The 15,662-nt window shown below is 61.9% G+C and overlaps 1 protein-coding gene across 2 annotated transcripts in view; it reads left to right on the top strand.

Moving 5' to 3' along the window:
- Positions 1-15,374, top strand: part of LRP1 (LDL receptor related protein 1) — a 79,293-nt gene extending 63,919 nt beyond the window's left edge. For both annotated transcript variants that reach the window (XM_030866565.3, XM_060307074.2), the window contains 33 exons: positions 113-198; positions 372-491; positions 918-1,105; positions 1,242-1,447; positions 1,995-2,183; positions 2,779-2,927; positions 3,345-3,438; positions 3,552-3,668; positions 3,894-4,013; positions 4,379-4,501; positions 4,658-4,783; positions 5,155-5,271; positions 5,962-6,068; positions 6,172-6,304; positions 6,932-7,051; positions 7,220-7,342; positions 7,679-7,819; positions 7,902-8,036; positions 8,115-8,234; positions 9,258-9,526; positions 9,999-10,177; positions 10,677-10,783; positions 11,031-11,147; positions 11,610-11,786; positions 11,931-12,071; positions 12,191-12,364; positions 12,610-12,771; positions 13,181-13,355; positions 13,486-13,587; positions 13,741-13,805; positions 13,909-13,999; positions 14,099-14,243; positions 14,409-15,374. In XM_030866565.3, the coding sequence (XP_030722425.1) occupies positions 113-198; positions 372-491; positions 918-1,105; positions 1,242-1,447; positions 1,995-2,183; positions 2,779-2,927; positions 3,345-3,438; positions 3,552-3,668; positions 3,894-4,013; positions 4,379-4,501; positions 4,658-4,783; positions 5,155-5,271; positions 5,962-6,068; positions 6,172-6,304; positions 6,932-7,051; positions 7,220-7,342; positions 7,679-7,819; positions 7,902-8,036; positions 8,115-8,234; positions 9,258-9,526; positions 9,999-10,177; positions 10,677-10,783; positions 11,031-11,147; positions 11,610-11,786; positions 11,931-12,071; positions 12,191-12,364; positions 12,610-12,771; positions 13,181-13,355; positions 13,486-13,587; positions 13,741-13,805; positions 13,909-13,999; positions 14,099-14,243; positions 14,409-14,549 (4,559 nt within the window). In that variant the 3' untranslated portion in view covers positions 14,550-15,374. The remainder of the gene's footprint in view (positions 1-112; positions 199-371; positions 492-917; positions 1,106-1,241; positions 1,448-1,994; positions 2,184-2,778; positions 2,928-3,344; positions 3,439-3,551; positions 3,669-3,893; positions 4,014-4,378; positions 4,502-4,657; positions 4,784-5,154; positions 5,272-5,961; positions 6,069-6,171; positions 6,305-6,931; positions 7,052-7,219; positions 7,343-7,678; positions 7,820-7,901; positions 8,037-8,114; positions 8,235-9,257; positions 9,527-9,998; positions 10,178-10,676; positions 10,784-11,030; positions 11,148-11,609; positions 11,787-11,930; positions 12,072-12,190; positions 12,365-12,609; positions 12,772-13,180; positions 13,356-13,485; positions 13,588-13,740; positions 13,806-13,908; positions 14,000-14,098; positions 14,244-14,408) is intronic.
- The last annotated feature ends 288 nt before the right edge of the window (positions 15,375-15,662 follow it).

Genomic DNA, 15,662 nt, shown 5'->3' with positions numbered 1-15,662 from the left:
GCCGTTGGCCCTGGCAGGCAGCCCGGGGCTGGGGTGGGCGGGCTGGAACGGCAGGGCTGAAGGCAGGCTGGGGACGGGGGTGCTAGAATGAGCCGCCCTCCTCTGCCTCCAGACGAGGAGCCGTTTCTGATCTTCGCCAACCGGTACTACCTGCGTAAGCTCAACCTGGATGGCTCCAACTACACGCTGCTTAAGCAGGTGCCAGACCCGCCCTCCTCACCCCGCTGCCTCCCCAGACCCACAGCTACGTCCCTCACCCAGTACAGCCCCCCGTTCTCCGCACTCGGGCCCATGGCCATCCCCCCACTGACCTCTCCCGCCGTCCGCGTCCTGACTCTTCGGTCACCCCTCTGCTCACCCCCCAAACCAAGGGCCTCAACAACGCTGTCGCCTTGGACTTTGACTACCGAGAGCAGATGATTTACTGGACAGACGTGACAACGCAGGGCAGCATGATCCGAAGGATGCACCTTAACGGGAGCAACGTCCAGGTGAGGCCGGGCGCAGAGTCAGCCCGTGCCCCCGCCCAGGGGGCCCTCTCTGCTTCAAGGCCATCTCCCCTTCTTCCCACCCACCCCACTGAATTATTCCTTTCCCCGCTCCACACTGAGTCACCGCAGGACTCTGCCTGTCCTTACTCCTCTCTCCCCTAAGCCCAGCGAGCGAGGTCTAGGAGATTCCTGTCTCTCTTTCCCTAATTAGCTGTAAGTTCCCCTTCTGTCTGACCTCCCTTAAACCTGTGCTCCCAGGCACTGTGGGGCTTGGGTTGTGGTCTCTCTCATCCAGAGACCCCTATCCTCAAGCCTGGGCTGACACCATGCCCGGGGCTGGGCCTTTTCCATCCACTGTGCTCCTAGAGCGGCTGAGGGTCCTGCCCCAACTCACCCAGGGCCCTTCCTCCCTGCCCCTGCCCGCAGGTGCTGCACAGGACGGGCCTCAGCAATCCCGACGGGCTGGCTGTGGATTGGGTCGGCGGCAACCTATACTGGTGTGACAAAGGCCGGGACACCATCGAAGTGTCCAAGCTCAACGGGGCCTATCGCACGGTGTTGGTCAGCTCTGGCCTCCGTGAGCCCAGGGCTCTGGTGGTGGACGTGCAGAATGGGTACGTGGGCGAGGAGGGTTGGGGGAGCCTCTGAAGGCAGCTGGTACACTCGGGCGTCCAGGCCCAGCCTCCCTGCAGGCTCCTGGTGGGACTGGTTGCTGGATATCTCAGGGCTGACTGCTCACCCACCTGACAGGTACCTGTACTGGACAGACTGGGGGGACCACTCACTGATCGGCCGGATCGGCATGGATGGGTCTGGCCGCAGTGTCATCGTGGACACCAAGATCACGTGGCCCAACGGCCTGACCCTGGACTACGTCACCGAGCGCATCTACTGGGCCGACGCCCGTGAGGACTACATTGAGTTTGCCAGCCTGGATGGCTCCAATCGTCACGTTGGTCAGTGTGCCAGTGAGGCTGCCCAGGCACAGCAGACCTAGTGGGGATGGGGGTTCTGAAGCTACAGGGGATCAGGCCTTTGGGGCAAGAGTAGGCTTAAAAGCCAGAGGGCATGGTCTGAGGACACCACCCACCGGGGGTCTGGGGCTTCAGAGCACCCCAGGGTATGCCCCCTGGATCCGCCCAGGCATGAGGAAACCACCAGCTCCCTCGGGAAGGAGAGAGAGCGGCACCTTCCCACGCACAGTTTCAGATGACAGGCCCTGAGGAAGGTGGGAGCAGAAGGGCTGGGGCTGGCGTACCCAGGACGCCCCCACTCCCTCCCAGGGAACCGTAGAGTGTATTTGGGCAGGAACCTGTTGTCAGACAGGCCAAGAGTTGCGTTTCAGCTCTGCCACTTACCAGCTGTGCGGCCAGGGGCTGGAGCTGGGCTAGTGCCCCCCTCACAGGGCTGCTGTGGGGTTAAGGGCCCAGTAGGGAAGGCGCCCAGTGCTACTCGGTGCTGACCGGCCGCCCGGCCTGTCCCCCGGCCCCCTGCCGCCCTCAGTGCTGAGCCAGGACATACCGCACATCTTCGCCCTGACCCTGTTCGAGGACTACGTCTACTGGACCGACTGGGAGACAAAGTCCATCAACAGAGCCCACAAGACCACGGGCACCAACAAGACGCTTCTCATCAGCACACTGCACCGGCCCATGGACCTGCACGTCTTCCACGCCCTGCGCCAGCCTGACGGTAAGCGGCCGAGGACCGAGAGCCGACCCCCGCTGAGCCAGGCACGAGGGGCCCCTGCGGTGGGACGGGGCCCCACTGTCTCAGCAGGGCTGCCAGGCCACCCCTCCCCCAGCACGGACCAAGCAGCGCCTGCAGACACCAGGAGATTCGGAGGCCTGTAGACAGGCTACGTTCCGGCTCTCAGGAGCTACAGCCCAGCCGGGGTCCAGCCCTAGAACCTTGTAGCAGCGAGGCCCTGAGGCCGTCCAGTAGAGCAGGTCTGGGTGGAGACCACCAAGGCCAGACCCTGAAGGCAGGCAGGCCAGAGCTGAGGGGGAGAGCACAGGGGAGGCAGCGTGTGGGGTTCGGGTCCAGCCTGATCCTGGGACCTCAGCAGAGTCCTCTCCTATCTCTGGCTTCAGCTCCCTCCTGAAAGAGCAGGGTCTGGACCCATCCCACCTCTGCCCGGGATAGATGGGCCAGGCAGCCTTTGGAAGACCAGAAAACGTGTTACCAGTGAGCACTGCCCTCGCCCCGCCAGAGGCCGGCGGCCCAGGGAGCAGTGGTCCATACACTGGGCCAGTCCGCCACCCTCTAACCACGTTTCCTCCGGCAGTGCCCAACCACCCCTGCAAGGTCAACAATGGCGGCTGCAGCAACCTTTGCCTGCTGTCCCCTGGGGGCGGCCACAAGTGTGCCTGTCCCACCAACTTCTACCTGGGCGGCGATGGGCGCAACTGTGTGTCCAACTGCACAGCCAGCCAGGTGAGGTTCTTCCCCGGACCCCGCTCCCCATACCTCGTTCCCCGATCTCCCACACCACTACCTGCACTCCTCCTGGGACCCCAGCACCCGCCCTACTGTCCTCACACATCTGGTTTTCCCACGCTAACACCCCCGCATTTCTTGCCTACCTCTTGTCTCCCCACAGCAATACTTTTACACCCGTCACCTCACACAAACACCCCACCCCCTAACCCTGACTCCCCCCGCCGACCTCCACACAGATGCCCCCTCGCCTGGCCTTCCTGCGCTCACCACACCCCAACCTCCCATCCAGCTCAACCTCCCCCCAAGATACCTGACCCCCCTGCTTCTTTGAGACATCCCGGCCCCTCGAAAGAAAGCCTCCCGAGGTCCCCAGACCCCCACCAACCCCTCTCGCCCCCACCTGCCCTCCAGTTTGTGTGCAAGAACGACAAGTGCATCCCCTTCTGGTGGAAGTGTGACACGGAGGACGACTGCGGGGACCACTCGGACGAGCCCCCGGACTGTCGTGAGTGCCCGGGTGGGGTGGCAAGAGGGTCCTGCGTCAGGGCCGCCCGACTCCCGAGGCCCCGAGTGGCCCGCCCCCCGGCCCTGCTGACGCTGAGCCTCCCCTCCCGGCAGCCGAGTTCAAGTGTCGCCCAGGACAGTTCCAGTGCTCGACGGGCATCTGTACGAACCCTGCCTTCATCTGTGATGGGGACAACGACTGCCAAGACAACAGTGACGAGGCCAACTGCGGTAAAGGGCCGCCCTCCCGCCCCGCCTTGTCCTCCCCTGGATTTGGGCGTTTGGTAACTGCGCTCCCAGGGCAAGGAGGCCCAGCCCACAGTGGCCACCTCTCCAGGCTGGACTCCTGCTTCTCCAGCCCTGAGCCTGCGCTCTCCCCCCGAGGGAGTGGGCCCCCGCCCCCTCCCGAATCCTGCACCCACCGTTAGTTACCCTCCCCTCCTGCCACCCCCACAGACATCCACGTCTGCTTGCCCAGTCAGTTCAAGTGCACCAACACCAACCGCTGTATTCCCGGCATCTTCCGCTGCAATGGGCAGGACAACTGCGGAGACGGGGAGGACGAGAGGGACTGCCGTGAGTGCCCCGGGTGGTGGCAGGGAGGGGGGTGGTGGAAAACGGGCACGGAAACACGATTCACATTGAAATCTAGCCCCCACTTCTTCTAGGGGTCGTGCTGCTCTCAAGTAATGTTACTAGATGAGCAACATAAATTATATGGGGTGTGACTTGGTTTGCTCGTAAAATCGTCATGCACGTCGTAGAGATGTGCGGATCCAGAAGACAAAATCACCAAAGTTGAAGATGATTTTCCTTCCTCCCAAGAAATTGCTGGCAGGACCAGGACAAGGCCAGGGCTTGGGAGAGGGAGAAAATGGGGATCTAGAACTGTGCGGGGCAGGTGGAATGGGCAGGTCCTCATTCTCTCCCCAACCCCGCAGCCGAGGTGACCTGTGCCCCCAACCAGTTCCAGTGCTCCATCACCAAGCGCTGCATCCCCCGCGTCTGGGTCTGTGACCGGGACAACGACTGTGTGGATGGCAGTGACGAGCCCGCCAACTGCAGTGAGTCTCCTGGAGCCCACCCTCCCTCCACAGTGTCTGCTGCTCCCACCACCCCCACGGGTGACCCCCCTCGGTGGCCGCTCCCACCCAGACCGCACCCTCACGGTGCATTCCTGAAAGGAGCCTCCCCCTCATCGCTGGGCCACCCCCTTGCAGCCCAGATGACCTGTGGAGTGGACGAATTCCGCTGCAAGGACTCGGGCCGCTGTATCCCGGCGCGCTGGAAGTGTGATGGAGAGGACGACTGCGGGGACGGCTCGGATGAGCCCAAAGAAGAGTGTGGTGAGCTTCCCCAGCCCTGCTCCAGGGAAAGGCACCTGACGGGGAGGGCTGGGGCTGCCTGCCACCTGGGTCCTACTCCTGTCTAATTCCCATCCCCACTCCTGCCAGCACCTCATCGGCACACACCTGGCCACCCTATGGGATCTGTCGATCCCCTCCCCAGAGCAGCTCCGTCCTTTCGTGTCCCTCCTGCCCCAGAAGTCCCCATAGACTCCACATCTCAGAACGCAGCCTGGACTCCCACTGCTGACCTTTGTGTCAGGCTGGAATGCCCACTCTCCCGCTCCTGGCCATCCTGACCGCACCTTCCAGGGCCCTGACGTCTGCCCCCCGCTCTATCCCTGACTGCCCCTCAATCTTGCCTCTTCTAGACGAGCGTACCTGTGAGCCCTACCAGTTCCGCTGCAAGAACAACCGCTGTGTGCCGGGCCGCTGGCAGTGCGATTACGACAACGACTGTGGCGACAACTCCGATGAGGAGAGCTGCAGTATGTCCCCTACCCCGTCCCCCCCGGCCCAGCAGGTGTCCTCCCCCAGGAGACCTCCCCGCTCAGTACCCCTGCCCCACCGCCACCAGGCTGCACTAGAGCAGGTGGCTGCTTCCCAGGGCTGGGGGTCAGGAGCTCCCTCCCACCTCACCCCACCCCACCCTGCTCCATGTTGTGTATTTGAGTTTGTGCCATTTCACCTCATCTCATGTTTCTCTCCATTTTCACACTGTCCTCTTGGGGTTGCAGAGGTAGGTGTCTCTGATGTGCCCGTGCTCCTACCACATCCCCCTGCTGCTGCCCCAGAGCCCACCTGTCCCTGTGCTGTGCCAGCCCATCCTCCTTTACTGGCCTCTCCCTAAACCCTGGTGCTTGTCTTAGTGGTCTTGCCCCTCCCTTGCCCTCCCCACACACAGTCTGTCCTGAGGGCAGGGCCGGGGACCCGTGCCCTCTCTCATGTGTCTGCCCAGACGGGTAAGTGTGAGTGCCCTCTGGGCCTGACCGGTCCTATGAGGGCAGCCAGTTGGCTTGCCCAGGATTAGTTGAGCATCTTGGTCATTATGCCAGTCAACGGTGGCCTTCAGGGACTCAGGGATGGGTGATATTGCTCTCCAAGGGCTGGAGATGCTCTCGAGGGCTGAGTCCGTATGCCCACCCTTCTGGGGCCTGTCTCTCCCCTGTCCTTCCCAGCCCCTCGGCCCTGCTCTGAGAGTGAGTTCTCCTGTGCCAATGGCCGATGCATCGCTGGGCGCTGGAAATGTGATGGGGATCATGACTGTGCAGATGGCTCAGACGAGGTGGGCAGGGAGACCAGAAGGAGGGAGGGATGGCCTTGGAAGAGTCAGGGCAGGCCTGCAGGGGTGCCCAGGTCTGACCAGGATGCTGCTCCTGCGCCCACAGAAAGACTGTACCCCCCGCTGTGACATGGACCAGTTCCAGTGCAAGAGTGGTCACTGCATCCCCCTGCGCTGGCGCTGTGATGCAGATGCTGACTGCATGGACGGCAGTGACGAGGAAGCCTGCGGCACTGGCGGTGAGCCCCTCCAGCTCGGCTCCCCAGCCCTCCCACCCTACCGCCGCCCCGCAATAGCACTTAATCAGGAGCCAGTTGGGTTGAAATCCAGCAGAAACCTGTGGGCTGTGTCCACCCAGGCCCCATCCCACAAGTTCCAACACAGCAGTCAGCTGCCCTGAGAAGTCAAGTCCCTGCTCACTTTCCTTGCCTGGGGCAGTGGGCGGGCTGGGTGAGAGAAGGTTGGCGCTTGGAGCAGTGAGGGCAGATATCCTAGCTCTGCGCTGGTGGGCTAAGGACAGGGATTGGAACCTAGGTCTCCTGACTCCCAGCTGAGTGTACCTGCCATTGAACTACAGTAGGCCCCGGAGCCCTGCCACACCACCAGAGAAAGAGGGCTCTCTGGACTCCTCTGGACACTTCCCCAAAAATGCCTCTTCTCCCCTAAATACCAGAGGAGGCAGTTCTACCCAGCTTACCCGGCTGGGAGAAAATTAGGAAATTCGGGTTCGATCTGGTGGTACCACCGCATTCCCCGTGTTCGCTCTAGGTCTCTGCCCCTGGAGGGAGGGGTCTGGGCAAGACCCGGCCGCCAGCAGCCTGGGGCTCAGGGCTCATTCTTTACTCTTTGCTCCCCCTGACGCCCAGTGCGGACCTGCCCCCTGGACGAGTTCCAGTGCAACAACACCCTGTGCAAGCCGCTAGCGTGGAAGTGCGACGGCGAGGACGACTGCGGAGACAACTCAGACGAGAACCCAGAGGAGTGCGGTGAGGCGCTTGGGTCGGGGCGCGGCTTCGGACGGGGCGGGGCTCCCAGGCGGGGGCGGGGCTTCTGTCGGGGCATGGGCGGGGTTCTGACGCACCCTGGTGGCCCTCGGCCCGCCCCCGCCCCCTCCCCCCAGGCTGATTCTGACTTGTCTCCTCTCGCTGCTGCAGCCAGGTTCGTGTGCCCTCCAAACCGGCCCTTCCGTTGCAAGAACGACCGCGTCTGCCTGTGGATCGGGCGCCAGTGCGACGGCACGGACAACTGCGGGGATGGGACTGATGAGGAGGACTGTGGTGAGCAGGGGGCCAGTAAGGGGGAGCCTGGGCCGCCTAGAGTGGGGGTGCTGCAGGCAGTGGGGCTGGGCCAGGTTGGCTCATCATCTGTTGAGCCGATTCACCGGGAGAGGGAAGGATCCACTGCCGGGAGCCTGGAGGCCCTGTCTTGTTGGGAAAGAAGCCCCTGAGGAAGGTGTTGAGGTGGAGACTGAGAATCTGGATGTTTAACCAGCTTCCCCTGAAGCTTGACAGCCAGGCTTGGGACCCCCTCTGCCCGTGACTGACTGGGGGTTCCAGTGGGAAGAGGGGGCAGGGTGGTAAATACCCAGGACCTCAAGCCCCGCCCTCCCCCAGAGCCGCCCACAGCCCAGACCCCCCACTGCAAAGACAAGAAGGAGTTTCTGTGCCGGAACCAGCACTGCCTCTCCTCCTCGCTGCGCTGCAACATGTTCGATGACTGCGGGGACGGCTCTGACGAGGAGGGCTGCAGCATCGGTGAGACCCGGCGTGCTGGGGCGGGGTTTGGCCGGGAGGGGCTGAGATCCGAAGCCCAGGCCTAGACTCTCTGTCTTTGCAGACCCCAAGCTGACCAGCTGCGCCGCCAACGCCAGCATCTGCGGGGATGAGGCACGCTGCGTGCGCACCGAGAAAGCCGCGTACTGTGCCTGCCGCTCTGGCTTCCACACGGTGCCAGGCCAGCCTGGATGCCAGGGTAGGAAGGTGGGGCCCAGCGGGGAGGGCAGAAGCCCCAGACGCAAGACTTTCCATGACCCTCCCGTGTAACCCCCAGACATCAACGAATGCCTGCGCTTCGGCACCTGCTCACAGCTCTGCAACAACACCAAGGGCGGCCACCTGTGCAGCTGCGCGCGCAACTTCATGAAGACGCACAACACCTGCAAGGCGGAAGGTGGGAGCTGGGAGAGGACGGAGAGAGGGGGCGGGGCTTACAATGCCAGGATAAGAAACGGGACCTGGAACGCTGTGTTTTCCCCCAAGCACCCTTGCCCAAGCTTGAAATTCCAGACCCTCAGTACAGCTTTCTGCCACTCCGTTTTGGCAGCCATGCAGGGGCCCGAGGTCCTGGGGCTGAGGAAGTTTGGGGGCAGAGCACGCAGGCGGCATCACCACACTTACAGAGCCAAGTGTACCCCACTTGCATATTCCCATTATGCTTTTTTCATGTTTATTGAGGTATAATTGACAAAATTGTAAGATATTTAATGTGTGCAAGGCGATGATTTGATGTACATACGCCTTGTGAAAGGACTTCCCCTGCATCGAGTTAACACATCCATCAGTTCACGTATTTACTTTTTTTTTTTTTTTGGTGAGAACATGTAAGTTCTACACCCACATATGCTTTGACACACACCTGCACCTTCCTCATGCCTGTATACAAACACACCCCACATCCATGTATGCACACCCAGGCACACACACACACTGTGCACACACAACCCCACCACACGTGCCCAAGTGCACGCAGATGCCCATGCACACCTGCCCCCCTCCGTGGCCAAGCTCACACACCCCCACATGTGTGTGCACCCGCAAGCAGATATCAGTGTGGAGCAGGGACCGTGGTGATGCTAGCAGAGGCCACGAGGAGGCAGAAGTCCACGAGGCTGGAGGAGGAGGGTCAGCAGGTCACACTAGATCACCTCAGGAGAGGAGAGGAGGGGAGGGGAGGGGTGGGGAGGGGAGGGGAGTTCCAGGGGCTGAGGCTACAGTCCTCAAGCCTGGCTCTGGGGCAGGATGACAGAGGTTTCTGACTGGGTCAGATGGTTTGATTAGGAGAAGAGACATTGTTAGTGTGAAAGGCGCTGGGCTGGGTGGGGAGCACGTTGCGGCGGCTCCTTCCAGCACCGGGCCCAACAGCCCCCAGCCCCACCTTTCACCCCCACCAACATCTGGTCTCTTGTTCTTCCAGGCTCTGAGTATCAGGTCCTGTACATCGCTGATGACAACGAGATCCGAAGCCTGTTCCCCAGTCACCCCCATTCGGCTTACGAGCAGGCCTTCCAGGGTGACGAGAGTGTCCGCATCGATGCCATGGATGTCCATGTCAAGGCTGGCCGCGTCTACTGGACCAATTGGCACACGGGCACCATCTCCTACCGCAGCCTGCCACCTGCTGCGCCTCCCACCACTTCCAATCGCCACCGGCGACAGATTGACCGGGGTGTCACCCACCTTAATGTGAGCACCCAGCCTGGGGTGGGACCTACGTGGAGGCACAGGCTGGGTGGGAAGACTCCAAAAAGCAGACTGTTCAGAGCAGAGTTTGCAGAGGACAGAGGAAGGGCCAAAGGGTGAGACTGGCATGCAGGGCAGACCCCGGATTACGTCATGAGGCGCGGACAGCAGGTAGACAGAGCAGCACCATTGTCAGTAGGTGTTTCTGCCGCATGGCAGCCCGAGGCGACAGGGCACAGGGGGCACCTGGCCAGCAGCATCAGAGCCACGTTCAGTTTCTGATCGTCACAACCAGCCCACTAGCTAACCTATTCCATCTTACTAACCTATTTCATCTCTTTGGGCTTTACTCTGTTCCTCAATAAATCAGGGTCGCGATATCTAGCAGGGACAGGCTGACCGGGTGTCGGGGGGCTGGACGATGGGCAGGAAGACAAAAGGTGGAAGCCTCTGAAACTGTAACCCCCTCATCCAGATTTCAGGGCTCAAGATGCCAAGGGGCATCGCCATCGACTGGGTTGCCGGGAACGTGTATTGGACCGACTCGGGCCGAGATGTGATTGAAGTGGCGCAGATGAAGGGCGAGAACCGCAAGACGCTCATCTCCGGCATGATTGACGAGCCCCACGCCATCGTGGTGGACCCGCTGAGGGGGTGGGCAGGGGTCCTGGGGGGAGGCATCTTGACTGGGGCTAGGAAGCCCCTGGGTTGGAGGTGGGTGCCCAGCATCCCCCGGCTTGTCCTTCCTCTCCCAGACCAGCCTGAGGTCAGAGTCCTCTGCAGGCCCCTGGGTCTTCCAGGCTGCGCCCAGCCCTGGCCCTCCCTGATGCTGCCTGGGGTCCTGCTGGCCTGCTCAGGTGGGGCCTGACCTCCACTTGGCTGGCTGTCATGGGCAGCCAGCTTCTGGGCTTCTCCTCTGCTCCAGGGGGCAGCTCTGCCTACTTAGACGACTCTGGAGCTGCACAGTGTGGTTTTAGAGTAAAAGATCTTTAACCTGGTCAGGAAGTTGACTCCCCCCACTTCTCTCTGGAGGAGGTGGACAAGAACACCCTCCTCTCTGTGTACCCAGCAGTCTCTGTGCCCTGTGCCCACCTTGAGTGGCCTCCTGTGGGAGCCCAGGTCCTAGCCACACTCACTCCTTCTCCCTCCCCAGCACCATGTACTGGTCAGACTGGGGGAACCACCCCAAGATTGAAACAGCAGCCATGGATGGGACCCTTCGGGAGACACTGGTACAGGACAACATCCAGTGGCCCACAGGTCCGTGCAGAAGTGGGCAGGGGATGTGGGAGGGGTAGGCTCGCTGAGCCTGGGGCCACACAAAAGGTAGGGGAAGAGGCTTGGACTGGGATGGGACAGATGGGTTGTGGAGGCTTTTCCCAGAAGAGGTGATTGGGAGTGATCATGGGAACGGGGTGGAACTGTCCCAAACATGGAGACAGTCCTGCTTGCTCCCCCAACCTGGGGCAGGGGGGCTGGGCCCTCACAGTGCTCTCTGCTCCCCCAGGCCTGGCCGTGGATTACCACAATGAACGTCTGTACTGGGCGGATGCCAAGCTCTCAGTCATCGGCAGCATCCGGCTCAACGGCACTGACCCCATCGTGGCTGCTGACAGCAAACGAGGTCAGAGTCCACCAGCAGCCTCGGGCCCTTGTCCTCCCCTCTGAGCCCAAGGCCTCACCTAGCACCTACCATCCTCCTCAGCCTGGCCTTCAACAATCTTGCAGTGCGTTTCAGGCCCCTCCCAACCAGACACCCCCTGCACCAGTCCTGCAGGCCTGAGGCTCACCCTGACCGTCTGGGCCACTTTTCCATTCATTCATTCTACCAAAGAGTATTGAGCTGCGTGGAGGCAATATGGGTAATAATAGGAACTCAGCCAATGTGAGAAGAGGGAGCAGAAGTTGACCCTGACCCCAGACGTCTAGGGCTGATGGGACCTTTTGCCAGTAGTGGCCACAGCAGGAGGAACAGGTTGAGGAGAGTTTGCTTTGGGATGTTTGAGTTAGAGGTACCTGGGAGCCTTGGCGCCCACTGTCCTGGAGAGTGTGACCAGGGCCTGAGTCCCCTCTGACCCCCCCGCAGGCCTCAGTCACCCCTTCAGCATCGATGTCTTTGAGGATTACATCTATGGCGTCACCTACATCAATAATCGTGTCTTCAAGATCCATAAGTTTGGACATAGCCCGTTGATCAACCTGACGGGGGGCCTGAGCCACGCCTCGGATGTGGTCCTGTACCACCAGCACAAGCAGCCTGAAGGTGAGTGGAGACGGAGAGCCCAGGCTGGGGCAGGGAAGGCCAGGGGGTGCCGAGTCTCCAAGCTGCAGCCTCAGGTCCTGGTGGGCAGGGGAGGTTCTGGGTCCACAGGGCTCAGCATCCTCCCACCCCTGCCCTCACCTGCAGTGACCAACCCTTGTGACCGCAAGAAGTGCGAGTGGCTCTGCCTGCTGAGCCCCAGTGGGCCTGTCTGCACCTGTCCCAACGGGAAGAGACTAGACAATGGCACCTGTGTGGCCGTGCCCTCGCCAACGCCCCCGCCGGACGGTATGCTCACGCCCCTCTCCGGTCCCCCGTCCCGTGCTCCAGAGCCCTCCTCCCTACAGCCCCTGAATTCCCCTCACCACCCCCCGGCTCTCCACCCCCCGCCGTGATCCTTCCTGCAGCTCCTCGGCCCGGAACCTGTAACCTGCAGTGCTTCAATGGTGGCAGCTGCTTCCTCAATGCACGGAGACAGCCCAAGTGCCGCTGCCAGCCCCGCTACACGGGCGACAAGTGTGAGCTGGACCAGTGCTGGGAGCACTGTCGCAACGGGGGCACGTGTGCTGCCTCCCCTTCCGGTATGGCCTTCAGTTCTCCTGCCGGGACTCCTCCCGGCCCCTGGGCCCCCAGCCCCTCCAGCAAGCCGCCTGCGCTCAGACAAATCCCCAGCCCCTGCCCGGCCTTACTTCACCCCTGCCCCCAGCCCCGTGTTGCTTTCCTCTGCCGTCTGCCCTCCGCCCAGGCCCTCCCAGCCCTGTTCCCCTGCAGCAGGGCAGGGCGGCTCAGTGGGCCACAGCCCCGCTCACACATCCTCTCCCGCCAGGCATGCCCACGTGCCGGTGCCCCACAGGCTTCACGGGCCCCAAATGCACCCAGCAGGTGTGTGCGGGGTACTGTGCCAACAACAGCACCTGCACCGTCAACCAGGGCAACCAGCCCCAGTGCCGATGCCTGCCTGGCTTCCTGGGCGACCGCTGCCAGTACCGTGAGTGAGCTGTCCCTGGGCCCTGGGGCAGGGCACGGTGGAGCTGGGGGTCTGAGAGCGTAGGTTGATGTCACAGGTGCAAGTTCTCTGGAGAGAGGCCGTTTGCGGCCCAGCCAGGCCCAAGTTGCCAGTGCTCTCCTGTGGAGGGGTCAGCACACTCCCCACCGAGGTAGTGAGCCCTCTGGCATCGGGATTATTCAAGCAAAAGCAGTGCCCTGTCAGGATGCTCCAGGACATCTTTGTATCCTGGAGCCTGTGACGTGGGGGCAGCCAGGGGCTCAGGAGTAGGCGGGAGGCACCCAAAAGGCCTGGGGGACCCCTCAGGCGGGCAGCTGCCCCCCACAACCTCTGGGGGACCCTCCTGAGGGTGGCGTTCGAGGCACCTCCTCTCCCATCCCCCAAACCACAGGGCAGTGCTCTGGCTACTGTGAGAACTTCGGCACGTGCCAGATGGCTGCTGACGGCTCCCGGCAGTGCCGCTGCACCGCCTACTTCGAGGGGCCCAGGTGTGAGGTGAACAAGTGTAGCCGCTGTCTCGACGGGGCCTGCGTGGTCAACAAGCAGAGCGGGGATGTCACCTGCAAGTGAGTGGGGCCCCGCCCTGTCCCACCCGCGGCCCACTGCTCCCAGCCCCGCCCTGCCCCGCCCCGCCCCTTCCCCAGCATCTCAGATGCCCTCCGTCAGCCCTGCCCAGCCTCTCACTCCTTCCTGCAGCTGCTCCGATGGCCGGGTGGCCCCCAGCTGTCTGACCTGCGTTGGCCACTGCAGCAATGGCGGTTCCTGCACCATGAACAGCAAAATGATGCCCGAGTGCCAGTGAGTTGGGCCTGTGCCTCACTGAGGCCCAGATTATCCCTCCCTCCCCCGAGTCTGAGCTGGACCAGCAGAATCCTGCGGTCCCTCCCAGTTTCCCCGTCAGCCACGGTTGTGGACGACATGCCCCCTCAGCTCCGCCCCTCCCATCTGCAGGTGCCCACCCCACATGGCGGGACCCCGGTGTGAGGAGCACGTGGTCGGCCAAGAGCAGCCTGGACGTAGGTGGCAGCGGTTGGGGAGGCAGGGCTGCCGGGACCTGGGACAGAGGGCTTTGTGCCTCCCAGGCCTTTCAGACTGAGCTTCCCACCTCCTCCCCTCTAGATATGGCCTCCATCCTAATCCCTTTGCTCTTGCTGCTGCTGCTGCTTCTGGTAGCAGGAGTGGTGTTCTGGTACAAGCGGCGAGTCCGAGGGTGAGTTATGGGGGGTCTGGAAAATTGTGGCCATGATTTTACCACCCTATAGCCATAGCCCCCTAGAATCCCTGCCCCCAACCTCCTTCTTCCTCCCAGGGCTAAGGGCTTCCAGCATCAGCGGATGACCAACGGGGCCATGAACGTGGAGATTGGGAACCCCACGTATAAGATGTACGAAGGCGGGGAGCCTGATGATGTAGGGGGCCTACTGGATGCCGACTTCGCCCTGGACCCTGACAAGGTGGGCTGGGAGGACAGAGGAGGAGGCTTCCAGGACAGGGACAAAGGGCTGTGGGTGGGGTGACCAAGGGTATTGGGCTGGATGATGGAATGGAGGTGGGGATGGGGTACCCGGGCCACAGAGCCCAGCCCCTGAGCCCCACCTGACCGCTCTGTCGCCTTGCAGCCCACCAACTTCACCAACCCCGTGTACGCCACACTCTATATGGGTGGTCATGGCAGCCGCCACTCCTTGGCCAGCACGGATGAGAAGCGAGAACTCCTGGGCCGGGGCCCTGAGGACGAGATAGGGGACCCCTTGGCATAGGATCCTGCACCATCGGACTTCTGCAGAGAGCCTCCTGCCCCCTGCCAGAGAGGTCCTTCAAGGAGCCCCCATCCTACCCCGCCAACCCCTCCCCAGCCCTGCTGGGATGTATAAATGTAAAAATGAAGGAATTACTTTTTATATGTGAGTGAGCAAGCGAGCAAGCGGGCACAGTATTATCTCTTTCCGTTCTCCTTCCTGCCTGCTCCTCAGCACCCCGCCCAATGCTGCCTTCCGGGAGGGGGCGCAGGAAGGGGGCCCCTGCAACTTACCGGTATAAGGGGGCCCTGCCTCCCACCTTCCCACCAAAAACGCAGCCCCACTGGGAGAGCTGGTGGTGCTGCCTCCCCCTCCCTGTACAAGACACTTCGTCAAGGCTCTCCCCCCTCATCGCCCCTACCCCTCCCAGCTCCCTGAGGGTTGACTCTGGGATTCTGGGGCGGGTGAGTCCTTTGCTGCCCTTGTCTGGAAGACTTGGCTCCGGCTGAGGTAGGAAGGAAAGGATGGAGTTTTTTAGTTCTTGGGGGAGGCCATCCCATGCCCCAGCCCCTACTCTAGGGGCACCTCTGAGATGGCCACACTCAGTATCCCTACCAGACAGGCCCTCCCCCTCTCCAGTGCCCCCACTGTGGCTCCCAGGGCTGGAGACTTTCTTTGGTAAACACTCCCCCAGGCTCCCCTCCCCTGGGGATGAGGAGGAAGTGGGGCACACCAAGGAAGGGCAAGTGGGCAGCCCCGTTTTGGGGATATGAACGTTTTAATAATTTTTGCTGAATTCCTTTACAACTAAATAACACAGATATTGTTATAAATAAAACTGTAAAAAAAAAAAAAGAAAAAGAAAAAAAGCCGTTTGTGTCTACCTGAGTGTGAGACTCTGGGAGCTGGCCTGTGCTTTCATGCTCCAGCCACCAGAGGGAACCATGCTCTGTGCTGGAGGGAGGCTTGCGCATCGGGTCTTCAGTGCCCTTCTGGAGCTCCATCCGCCTTCATTGGGCTGTGGCAGGGAAGTGGGTGGCACTGGACTTGACCAGAAAGACCTGCTTCTCCTGGCTGTGTGAACTTGAACCAGTGACTTCACCTCTCTGGATCATGTGTTCTGTCTGGCTCTAG

This window comes from Globicephala melas, chromosome 10 (genome assembly GCF_963455315.2).
Source record: "Globicephala melas chromosome 10, mGloMel1.2, whole genome shotgun sequence".
NCBI lineage: Eukaryota > Metazoa > Chordata > Mammalia > Artiodactyla > Delphinidae > Globicephala > Globicephala melas.
Note: the sequence above shows the minus strand (reverse complement) of the source record. Positions and strands in the feature narration are given on the sequence as shown.